The sequence below is a fragment of the Oncorhynchus mykiss genome, chromosome 14 (genome assembly GCF_057628025.1).
Source record: "Oncorhynchus mykiss isolate SJ-2025 chromosome 14, ASM5762802v1, whole genome shotgun sequence".
In the NCBI taxonomy this organism is placed as follows: Eukaryota; Metazoa; Chordata; class Actinopteri; order Salmoniformes; family Salmonidae; genus Oncorhynchus; species Oncorhynchus mykiss.
The window spans coordinates 20252861-20265334 of NC_143035.1; the positions used below are offsets into that span (position 1 = coordinate 20252861).

Sequence of the window (12474 nt, forward strand, 5' to 3'; positions counted from 1 at the left end):
CTGCGTATGAACGGCAATGCAGGAGTGACTGAAGTTTGACACCTGGCACTCTTAGATGCTCAAATCCGTGGGTATTACATAAACAAAACCATTAAAAAAATAATAATAATTAAAAAACCTTTTGAATATTGAGGCATTTGACAAGTTTGTCAGTGTCGCTACCGCCTCCCCTTGCCCTCACTCCCAGCTGACCTTGTGTTGGTGTGGCGGGAGGATTCTGCTCTGCAGTAGTGTCCTGTGTATGCAGCCGTACAGTGCCTTCGGAAAGTATTCAGACCCCCTGACCTTTTCCACATTTTTGTTTACGAAATAGTTTTTCCCCTCATCAATCTAGACACAGTAGCCTATAATGACAAAGCAAAAACGGGTTATTAGACATTTTTGCAAATTTATAAAAAATAAAAAAATCTGATCACATTTACATGAGTATTCAGACCCTCTCATCAAGTGTGCTTGGGTATGACACTACAAGCTTGGCACACCTGTATTTGAGTTTCTTCCAATCTTCTCTGCAGAACCTCTCAAGCTCTGTCAGGTTGGATGGGGAATGTTGCTGTAAAACTATTTTCAGGTCTTTCCAGAGATGTTCAATTGGGTTCAAGTCCGGGCTCTGGCTGGGCCATTCAAGGACATTCAGAGACTTTTCCCGAAGCACTCCTGCATTGTCTTGGATGTGTGCTTAGGGTTGTTGTCCTGTTGGAAGGTGAACCTTCGCCCCAGTCTGACGTCCTGAGCGCTCTGGAGCAGCTTTTCATCAAGGATCGTTGCCTCGATCCTGCCTCGTCTCCCAGTCACTGCAGATGAAAAACATCCCCACAGCACGATGCTGCCACCACCATGCTTCACCTTAGGGATGGTGTCAGGTTTCCTCCAGATGTGACGCTTGGCATTCAAGCCAAAGAGCGCAATCTTGGTTTCATCATACCAGAGAATCTTGTTTCTCATGGTCTGAGAGTCTTTAGGTGCCTTTTTGGCAAACTCCAAGCGGGCTGTCGTGCCTTTTACTGAGGAGTGGCTTCTGTCTGGCCACTCTACCATAAAGGCCTGACTGGTGGAGTGTTGCAGAGATGGTTGTCCTTCTGGAAGGTTCTCCCATCCCCACAGAGCAACTCTCAAGCTCTGTCAGAGTGACCATCGGGTTCTTGCTCACCTCCCTGACTAAGGCCCTTCTCCCCCGATTGCTCAGTTTGGCCATGCGGTCAGCTCTTGGAATATTCTTGGTGGTTCCAAACTTCTTCCATTTAAGAATGATGGAGGCCACTGTGTTCTTGGGGACCTTCAAATTTGCAGACATTTGTTGGTACCCTTCCCCAGATCTGTGCCTCGACACAATCCTGTCTCTGAGCTCTACGGACAATTATTTTGGCGTCATGGCTTGGTTTTTGCTTTGACATGCACTGTCAACTGTGGGACCTTTTTATAAAGACAGGTGTGCCTTTCCAAATCATGTCCAATCAATTGCATTTACAGCAGGTGGACTCCAAGTTAGAAACATCTCAAGGATGATCAATGGAAACAGGGCACACCCGAGCTCAATTTTGAGTCTCATAGCAAAGGGTCTGAATACTTATGTAAATAAGATATTTCAGTTTTTATTTTTAATACATTTGTAAAACATCGGTCTTAAAACCTGTTTTTGCTTTGACATTATGGGCTATTGTGTGTATATTGCTGAGGATTTTTATTTAATACATTTTAGAATATGGCTGTAACAACAAAATGTGGAAAAGTCAAATGGTCTGAATATTTTCCGAAGGCACTGTATGTCTGTATCCAAGTCTCTCCCAGATGTGCTGGCAAGAGGCAGAGATGGCAGTAGTAGCTGTTGAGAGCTGCAGAGCTCTTTCTCTACTTTAATGTTTGTATCTTTCCTCTTCTTTCTCCCCCTGCGCGCTGCCAGCCATATTTTTACTGGTATTGAGCAGTGTGAGCAAAATGAGCCACTGTCACTTTGGTAGCAACACAGCACCGTGGCTGTCAGCCCGCCATCAGGCTAATAATAGACATATCAATACCTGCAGGACCTTGGCCTGCAGCCAAACGTGTGTCATAATGTGACTATCATTAATGCGATGACATGCTATTTATCGAATAATGAACTGTAATTATTACGTGATTAATTTAATCATGTAACGATCAACTCATTAGTAACCTGGGGTACCATGGAATAAGTTTGAGTTACCGTTTACCGAATTAACTCAAGAATAGATCAGAATATCTCTATCATAGCAGTCAATCATTTGCTCATATCAATCTTATTCTGAACGTCGCATAATCCATTAAATCTGCACGAACCCTAGTCCACATGACTCAGCGATAGACACATTGGCTTAGTTAGTAAATAAATAATTAACTAAATAATCACACTTAATTACATAAACACACCCACGATAGATTATACATTGATTACTAACAATGCGATAAAAAAAAGTCCCTAGTGGACTAACCCGGTATGACGTCTGGTTACACAATGAAAGGGGTGGGGAGAGAAGGAGAGACAAAGGAATTCAACGATCGTACATACAGTTGAATAATACGCGCATCGAACATATGGATATTTAGCACCCTAACAACCGCTCATTTGTAATTAGAAATGCAATGTACATATTTTTCACTTGTATGTCTTTGTCGTCTCTCTGAAATCACCTGATCCGTCTGTGACGAATAGTTTGACGGTGTCTGTTTGTATAAGTCTCTGGTTGTCCACCAGAGGTCACCATGTCCTTAGTAGTTGTAGTAGTAGCTTTCTTTGTTCTGGAAGTGTTCGTTAGACTGGATACATCAGACATTTATATGGTCCTTGGATAGGGAAATGTGCTTCTTTTCTCGTCTTCGGTCGAATTTCCTTGTCTTACGTTACATGCTGAGCTGCAGGTGATGCATGTCTAGTCTTCTCTGAGTTTGAGGGTCTTACCATTTTCTGGTCTTGATGGGTTTTTAAAAAAAAAAAAAATTGTAAAGTGTGGACCAAACCCTCACATTCTATGGCCTCAATGGTGGATTATTCAGGGTACAGCTAGAACCACTCTACACATCGGCAGCAACCCGGCATGTTTTGGTCTAATGTAAAGTCCTTTATAAGCACTCTATCATCCTTATGACATAATGCCTGTGCTCATGTGGGTGTGGTTACTGACTGGGTAAAACTTTTTATACAACAACAATTATCTCATTTAGAAGGCTAAAATCACATTTCATCTTCACAAAAGTTTAGCAATTCTGACATACACATTGTGAAAGCTCTTAAAGTTACAATGTTTTCGTTAAACCGTCTTTAATGACATCACAAATGATACAATCATTGTTTGCATCCCCACCGACAATTTCCCACTTTCTTTATGTTAGGAATAATGTTTCATTATCCACTTTTTGATGTTGAAGTTCTTTTGGCAAGAGTCTATACAACTCAGACATTCCATTATTGGAAAGGCAGAGGGAGAAAGTTAGAAACCATTTACGACTGGTCGTTAAGTCATAAAACCAACCCAACTTCAGGTCTCTCTCGGTAAGAGTGTTTGGAATCTGGCTGAAGCAGGGTTGGGCTAGATTCCATTCCAATTCAGTAGATTCCAGAACTGAAATTCCAATTTCCTCATTTAAAAAGAAAGATTTGGACTTGGATTGAAATGGAATTGACCCTAGGTGGAATAGATGACACAATACATGTGTACCTTGCTATATGTGTTTCTACTGTATTTTTTTTAAAACGGGTGACTGTATTTTGTGTTAAACAGATCAAAGGCTCGTGGTCTGGAAAGAACCGGGTGCAGAACCCCTACAGCCACAAGAACATCATCAATAACTGCTGTGAAGTGCTGTGTGGGCCTGCATACCCCAGGTACTGTACTGTGCTGTAGGACCACTAGTGCTGTGTGGGCATGCATACCCCAGGTACTGTATTGTAGGACCACTAGTGCTGTGTGCGCCTGCATACCCCAGGTGCTGTGCTGTCGGACCACTAGTGCTGTGTGGGCCTCCATACCCCAGGTACTGTACTGTACTGTAGGACCACTAGTGCTGTGTGGGCCTGCGTACCCCAGGTACTGTACTGTAGGACCACTAGTGCTGTGTGGGCCTGCATACCCCAGGTGCTGTGCTGTCGGACCACTAGTGCTGTGTGGGCCTGCATATGTCAGTTACTGTGCTGTTGGACCACTAGTGCTGTGTGTGCCTGCATATGTCAGTTACTGTGCTGCAGGACCTCTAGTGCTGTGTGGGCCTGCATATGTCAGTTACTGTGCTGTCGGACCACTAGTGCTGTGTGGGCCTGCATATGTCAGTTACTGTGCTGTTAGACCACTAGTGCTGTGTGGGCCTGCATATGTCAGTTACTGTGCTGTAGGACCACTAGTGCTGTGTGGGCCTGCATATGTCAGTTACTGTGCTGCAGGACCACTAGTGCTGTGTGGGCCTGCATATGCCAGTTACTGTGCTGTAGGACCACTAGTGCTGTGTGGGCCTTCATATGTCAGTTACTGTGTTGTAGGACCACTAGTGCTGTGTGGGCCTGCATATGTCAGTTACTGTGCTGCAGGACCTCTAGTGCTGTGTGGGCCTGCGCTGTAGGACGTCTAGTTGCCTTGTCTCTGCTCAGAGGATGAACTAGTGTGGAAAATACTCTGCTTCTGTGTTCTTCTCATGGTCTCTCTTTTTTTCTCTCTTGCTAACTTGTCTCTGTAATATTCTTCTTCTCTGTAGCCACCCTCTGTCGTCCTCTTCCGACCCTCACCCATGCCTCCCTAGTCTCTCTTTTTATTCCCCTCATACCGTAGCCTCTCTTCATCCTCCTCCCTCCCTCCCTTGTCTCTATCTCGTTCTCTCTCTCCCTCTCTGTTTCGGTAGTGAATAGGGTGTTGTTGATGACTGATTTGTCTGTCTTCCCTTGGCAGTGTCTTGGACAGAAGAGGGCTGATGCGGGATGATTTGCCTGTTCCCACATCCGCTGCCGAGCCTGCCACCAACAGCAATCCAGTGCCACAGACCACAGTAAGCACACACACACACTAACTTACTGTGTCTGGCACTAAAATCGTTCCAGCTTGCCAGACACAAAGCATAGGACATTGAGCGTGCATAAAATATAGCCTAAATCAATAGAGCGAGAGGGAAGAGAGAAGGAAAGCAAAGGTGTACAGGGAGAACAATGTACTGTAGAGCAGAAACTGATTTCCTTTTTTATAGAGATAGTATTAAAGTACTCTGCGTGCTCATTGTTCTGTAGCCATTTTCTGCCTCTGTACAGATGCCATTTTGCACCTTGCAATGTCTGCAGTTGCCATTCCGTGCCTATGTATAGCTTATCTACTGTTGCACCTCACTATGTCTAGCTATTTTGTGCCTCGCTTTGTGTCTGTATATTTCTACTGGTGCAATGTTTTGCCTTTTCACTTGCCCTGAATTCTAATACAGGCCAGCTATCAATAGTTCCTGGTCTTTGGTTACTATTAGAATCTTCTTATGGTGCCATGTTCCCTCTGCAGAAAACTACAGCTCCACTCATCCCCAACGAGCACACCCCTGATGACGCCAAGCCCAGCATGGCAGACTCTGCCATCGCTCATGCAGAGAAAAGAAGCCCCTCCCCCAGGGAGGAGAAGCTGCCCAGTTTACCCAAATCCTCGCCGACTCTCACCAAAGTCCCGCCCTTGGCCTCACCTGAAACTGACGCGGAGGCCTCAATTATTGCCAAGGATAAGGCACTCTAGCTGCATGTTGGGGTTTTTTCCTTGCCCCTCCCACAGTCAGTCACAACCTTTCCCTAAAGCGCTCTGTCTGGACCTGTGAGGGAGACACTTTAATCAGCTGCTATATGAGTGAGAAGCATCTGCCTGTAATGAGTGGAGAATAACTGCAAGGCTCTGACTCCCTGCTCATTCCACCAGATATGCAGAGTTGGTGCCCCCACCAAACCTGCATCCCCCCTAAGTTAGTGACTGCTTGATTGACATTTACACTCCAGAAGGATGGTAGCTCGGCACCTTTCTCCTCCCCCTGAACATTGCATGGAAAACACAGATAATGGGGAAACTAGGAACTGTGAACCCACTGGATGCAGGTGACTGTATATCCTGGGTAGTGTTCGGCTGAAGGGGTCCTAAAATACCCAGGCACCTCTGGATCGTAGCTACCAGTGGACTCTGATTGTTAATGCTACTGTTTCTCTGTCTTTTGTTTTATAGCTGTGATGATTTTTTTAATGTGAAGAAGCCAGTTCTAAAATACTTAGCATTGCAAAATATCTGACAAATACACTTATTGTAAAGCCTCTAACACATCCACACTATTAGTCTGTTCTCAGAACCACACCGATCAGGCCCCTATGCAATCCATGGGAAGCTGGGCAGTTGGCACAACATTTATTAGGATGATGAGGAAATAAGGACTGACAGCTAGTTTAGGGTGTGTTGAACAGTAAAACATGGCAGAGAAAGGAAACCCTAACCATTGTTTATGGTTGAGGTACAGAGGCAAACATTTTGTCTCTCTTCAGTAAGTGATTCTAATGAACATCTCTAGAAATGTTGAGATTAAGGTGCCACCTTGGCTACTATCCTTCCATTTGTCAGACACACACACACACACCAGGGTTGGGTGCCGTCATTATAAATTCAGTCAATTCAGAGGATAAACTGAAAGGGGAAAAAAAGGTTGAATGATCGTCTGAAATGGCAGGCTGTTTCCAGGGGTACCATCAGAGTTCCTGTATCTAGCATTAGAAGCAGCCACTTTAGTGTGTCCCAGAGAGGGGGGGTGTGTGTCATTGTTGGGGGCATTTTCATTTCAATTCAGTCCATTCAGAAAGTAAACTGAAATTCCTTTTCCAAGTTTTTAAAAAAATCGGAGGAATTTCCGTTGACCCTCTGAATTGACTTTATTTATAATTACAGCCCCAACTTGTTTGTGTGTGTGAGAGAGACAGAATGCCTGATTGCTGTTGATACTAGTTACAGTGCCTTATCAAAAAGCTGCGCTGTCACATGCAACTATAACTAAGATGGTCTAGCTACAGAGACCCTTAGACTCCAGGTCGAGCTACAGAGACCCTTAGACTCCAGTTCATGACTCAGCACTCCAAATCGTACATGCCAACTGTAAATAACGTCCCATTTTATACAGTTACAAATGAGACTTAGAGACAGCAGAGAATGAAGTAAAGCCATTGTTTAAATGTAAATAATATATGTAGGTGTTGAAAAAACTATTTGGTCTATTGCTGATGAAAAGGGAAGATTGAGAGAAGAGAACCAGGTCGTCTCTGTTTTTGAGTGTATGTGGCCAGTGTTAGATTTTTGCCTGTGAATGAACATCCACCCTGCTTCTTGCAAGTCATGCAACTTTTTAATTTTTCCTCTTAGCTTCCACTCTCAACTTGGTGCCCTTGCTCCTTATCATCCACCTATTGCTGAGGACAGCTTTCATTATCTCCATTCCTCTTCCTCTCTGTGTTTCCCAGGGAAGATATTCAGTACACCAGCCATCTGTGGCGGGCTCATTATAAAACTGGAAAAGTGAGACGGCAGCTGCTTTCTCTTCTCATCTGTTCATTTCACACCAAACGGAGCAGAGGATTGAGGGTTTGTGGGAGGCGGGCAAGGTGTGTGAGAATTTCAGCTGCTTTTCAACTAGGCTAGGATTCACAAATGACGGTCAGTGACAATTGGGGGGGATATGTTAAACTGCTATTGGTTGACAATGGAGAGAGTTTGTATTACTCATTGTGTTGTATGTAAGGCAGAGTAATTGTGCTGTATACTTATATAGAAACTCTAGTTAACAATGTTGAGTCTTTCAGCCATCTGATCATTTATACATCAATAGAATAATACTTTAGTAATCTGATTTAATTCATATAAAGGATTGCAGCGCTACTGTATATGGCCAAGCAGTATGTTTAAACTTCTGTTAATTTGATTTGATTTCACAAATATTATCCGTTCCAGTGTATTTGAATTAGGAATGTGAGTAGGGGAGTTACTAGTTGTTACAATTTACACTCAATAACATTACAACAGTAACCCAGACTCTATCCTGATTTGAACTGTACGTAAACACAACCATCTCGGCCCTTGCAGTATTTTTATCACTATTTTAACTGTGCTCAGAAGGTGTAGGGTGAGGTTTCCCTAGATGCAGATCTTGATTCAGAATTTTACTTACTAATGGTTAAGGTTAGGATTGGGGGACGGTAAGCTGATCCTAAATCTGTACCTAGGGGAGATTTCACCCCAGAGCTGCCGATAATGTAAGCTGCCTTTTTGAAACAGACAACAAAGGGATGTTTTAATCAAAAAGTGGTAAAGATAATTTTCTGAATTTCTATGTATGCAATTGTGAGAAGGCCTTTCGGGAAATGTCTTCTATTGTAATCATTTTTTTCCCCCCAAAATGTTTTTTCATCTTTCGGAGCAGTTCTTAGGCTTTACCCTCAAACCAATCTTCCTATCAATTGAAGTTGAAAGAGTTTTTGTCCCTGAATAGTTTTCGGTTCTGGACAGTTGTAAAGATTCGCTCTCGATAGATAATTCCCTGCTGTATTGCTTCAATGGAGAGTGCGACTGTACTTGTGATTGTGATTAACAAATGACAAGGGGAATGTTCATGTTAAAGTTTAAGCTGGTTGAAGGCTAATTGAACGGATCGGACCCTTTTACTATATGCTATCTCTATGGGTGTATAGTATATGACCTGAGACGTTTATCTCAATGTTGAGTAAACGTTTGGATGTATGATTTGGATTTATGTTACATGTGCACTACGAGGGTCTCCGATCAGAAGGCTCTGATCTAGATATGAGAGTACATAATGCATACAGTACAGATACAATACCACTGATGGAATTATATTTATGTTCACTTTGTTTAGTAATAGCACTGTGATTATTTATATTTCATGATATTTCCCTCACTTTTTACATGATTGATTGGCGTATCTGGTAATTAAATTATATTGTCTTATTAATAATGTTGTCTCTGAATAATTGCATGGAAAGGATTTTGTCTGCTTGAAACAATCTGTCAAATAATTTGCATACAGGGAGGGGCCAGGAAATCTGTTCACAATCCAGACTCAGTGGAAGGGACACATTTAAATACCATGTTTAGAAGCAGAAAACGTAGAACAGCTAGTAATTGTGTCATCTTGATCAGATCATGAAAACCACGTTAATGCAAAGTGTAAATGGGGCTATAAATAGACATTTTTTTGAGAAAGAGAATCTGCAACATTAGAACATGTGACCTTCTGATCCCTATCTCAGTGACTACTTTTTAAACATGTGTATTTGTGCATATCAACTCTCTTTTTCAGGACCCTGTCTTTCAAAGATAATTTGTAAGAATCCAAATAACTTCAGATCTTCATTGTAAAGGGTTTGAACACTGTTTTCCATGTTTGTTCAATGAACCATAAACCACAAATGAACATGCACCTGTGGAACGGTCGTTAAGACACTAAACGCTTACAGACGGTAGGCAATTAAGGTCACAGTTGTGAAAATTTAGGACACTAAATAGGCCTTTCTACTGACTCTGAAAAACACCAAAAGAAAGAAGCCCAGGGTCCCTTCTCATCTGTTTAAACGTGCCTTAGGCATGCTGCAAGCAGGCATGGGGACTGCAGATGTGGCCAGGGAAATGAATTGCAATGTCCGTACTGTGAGATGCCTAAGACAGGGAGACAGGACGGACAGCTGATGGTACTCGCAGTGGCAGACCACGTGTAACAACACCTACACAGGATTGGTACATCCGAACATCACACCTGTGGGACAGGCACAGGATGGCAACAACTGGATTTAAAATGGCGCTGGAAGAAATGGCAGCAGTTTTACGGGCACCCAACCAATTGTGCTATTATGTGAGTTTTTTTGTCCATAATGTTTCTGCAACCGTATCTTACGGCAAAAAAAGAGCTTCTGGATATCAGGACAGCGATCATTCACCTCTGATTTTTTTCTTCAAGCAGGACGTATAGGACATTACTCGAACACCTGACAAGGCCAACATCCCAGTTATTTGCAAGAGGAAGAGACGCAGGTACAGAGGACACAGAGCGGGGTGCCTCGTAAACATCTGCAGAAGGCGAGTGGGAAAGCAGCTGTTACCGTCAATATTACTCGCCAACATGCAATCATTGGACAATATATTAGACTAAGTACGATCACGAATATCCTACCAACGGGACATCAAAAACTGTAATATCTTGTGTTTCACGGAATCGTGGCTGAATGATGACATGGATATTCAGCTTGCGGGATATCAGATAGAACAGCACAATCCGGTAAGACAGAGGGGGGGGGGGCGGTTTGAGCATATTTGTAAACAACAGCTGTTGCACAAAATCTAAGAATCTCTAGATTTGCTTGCCTGAAGTAGAGTATCTTGTGATAAAATGCAGAGCACACTATTTGCCTAGAGAGTTTTCAGCTATACTTTCGTGGCTCTTTATTTACCACCACAGACAGATGCTGGCACTAAGACCGCAGTCAGTCAGCTGTATAAGGAAACCGTTCACCCATAGGCGGTGCGCCTAGTGGCCAGAGACTTTAATGCAGGGAAACTTAAATGAGTTCTACCTAACTTCTATCAACATGTTAAATGTGCAACCAGAGGGGAAAAAATTCTAGATCACCTGTTCTCCACACACACAGATGCGTACAAAGCAGGAAGCATCAGTGGCTTGGTCTATAAAAAGTGGTCAAATGAAGCAGATGCTAAACTACAGGACTGTTTTGCTATCACAGACTGGAACATGTTCCGGGATTCCTCTGATGACATTGAGGAATACACCACATCAGTCACTGGCTTTATCAATAAGTGCATCGAGGACATAGTCCCCACAGTGACTGCACGTACATACCCCAACCAGAAGCCATGGATTACAGGCAACAGTCGCACTGAACTAAAGGGTAAAGCTGACGCTTTCAAGGTGTGGGACTTTAACCCGGAAGCTTACAAGAAATCCTGCTATGCCCTCCGATGAACCATCAAATAGGCAAAGCGTCAATACAGGGCTAAGATTGATTCGGCTCTGACGCTCTTCTTATGTGGCAGGGTTTGCAAACTATTACAGACTACAAAGGGAAGCACAGCCATGAGCTGCCCAGTGACACAAGCCTACCAGACAAGCTAAATCACTTCTATGCTTGCTTTGAGGCAAGCAACACTGAGGCATGCATGAGCACATCAGATGTTCCAGACGACTGTGTGATCATGCTCTCCGTAGCCGATGTGAGTAAAACCTTTAAACAGGTCAGCATTCACAACGCTGCGGGGCCAGACGGATTACCAGGACATGTGCTCCGGGTATGTGCTTACCAACTGGCAGGTGTCTTTACTGACATTTTCAACATGTCCCTGATTGAGTCTGTCATACCAACATGTATCAAGCAGACCACCATAGTCCCTGTGCCCAAGAACACAAAGGCAATCTGCCTACAGACCCGTAGCATTCACGTCCGTAGCCATGAAGTGCTTTGAAAGGCTGGTAATGGCTGACATCAACAACATTATCCCAGAAACCCTAGACCCACTCCAATTTGCATACCGCCCAAACAGATCCACAGATGATGCAATCTCTATTGCACTCCACACAGCCCTTTCCCACCTGGACTAAAGGATCACCTATGTGAGGATGCTATTCATTGACTATAGCTCAGTGTTCAACACCATAGTACCCTCAAAGCTCATCACTAAGCTAAGGATCCTGGGACTAAACACCTCCCTCTGCAACTGGATCCTGGACTTCATGACGGGCCGCCCCCAGGTGGTGAGGGTAGGTAGCAACACATCTGCCACGATGATCCTCAACACTGGAGCCCCTCAGGGGTGCATCCTCAGTCCCCTCCTGTACTCCCTTTTCACCCACGACTCCAACACGATCAATACGTTTGCAGATATCACAACAGTGGTAGGTCTGATCACTGACAACGAAGAGACAGCCTATAGGGAGGAGGTCCGAGACCTGGCCGGGTAACAACCTACCCCTCAATGTAACCAAGACTATGGAGATGACTGTGGACTACAGGAAAAGGAGGAACGAGCACGCTCCCATTCTCATCGACAGGGCTGTAGTGGAGCAGGTTGAGAGCTTCAAGTTCCTTGGTGTCCACATCAACAACAAACTAGATTGGTCCAAACACACCAAGACAGTCGTGAAGAGGGCACGACAAAGCCTATTCCCCCTCAGGAAACTAAAAAGATTTGGCATGGATCCTCAAAAGGTTCTACAGCTGCAACATCGAGAGCTGGCTGACTGGTTGCATCACTGGTTGCATCACAGCCTCTGACCGCAAAGCCCTACAAAGTGGTCTTCACTGACGAGTCGTGGTTTTGCCTCACCAGAGGTGATGGTCGGATTCACGTTTAACGTCGAAGGAATTAGTGCTACACCGAGTACACCTGTACTCTGGAGCGGGATCGATTTGGAGATGGAGGGTCCGTCATGGTCTGGGGCGGTGTGTCACAGCGTCATCAG

The 12474-nt window shown here is 44.0% G+C and overlaps 1 protein-coding gene across 1 annotated transcript in view; it reads left to right on the forward strand.

Annotated features, from left to right (window-relative positions):
- The window catches only part of LOC110488959 (palmitoyltransferase ZDHHC9), a 42725-nt gene extending 33770 nt beyond the window's left edge, over positions 1-8955 (forward strand). Inside the window, exons 7-9 of the mRNA XM_036943122.2 lie at positions 3735-3838; positions 4890-4986; positions 5481-8955. Coding sequence (XP_036799017.1) covers positions 3735-3838; positions 4890-4986; positions 5481-5705 — 426 coding nt within the window. The 3' untranslated portion in view covers positions 5706-8955. The remainder of the gene's footprint in view (positions 1-3734; positions 3839-4889; positions 4987-5480) is intronic.
- The last annotated feature ends 3519 nt before the right edge of the window (positions 8956-12474 follow it).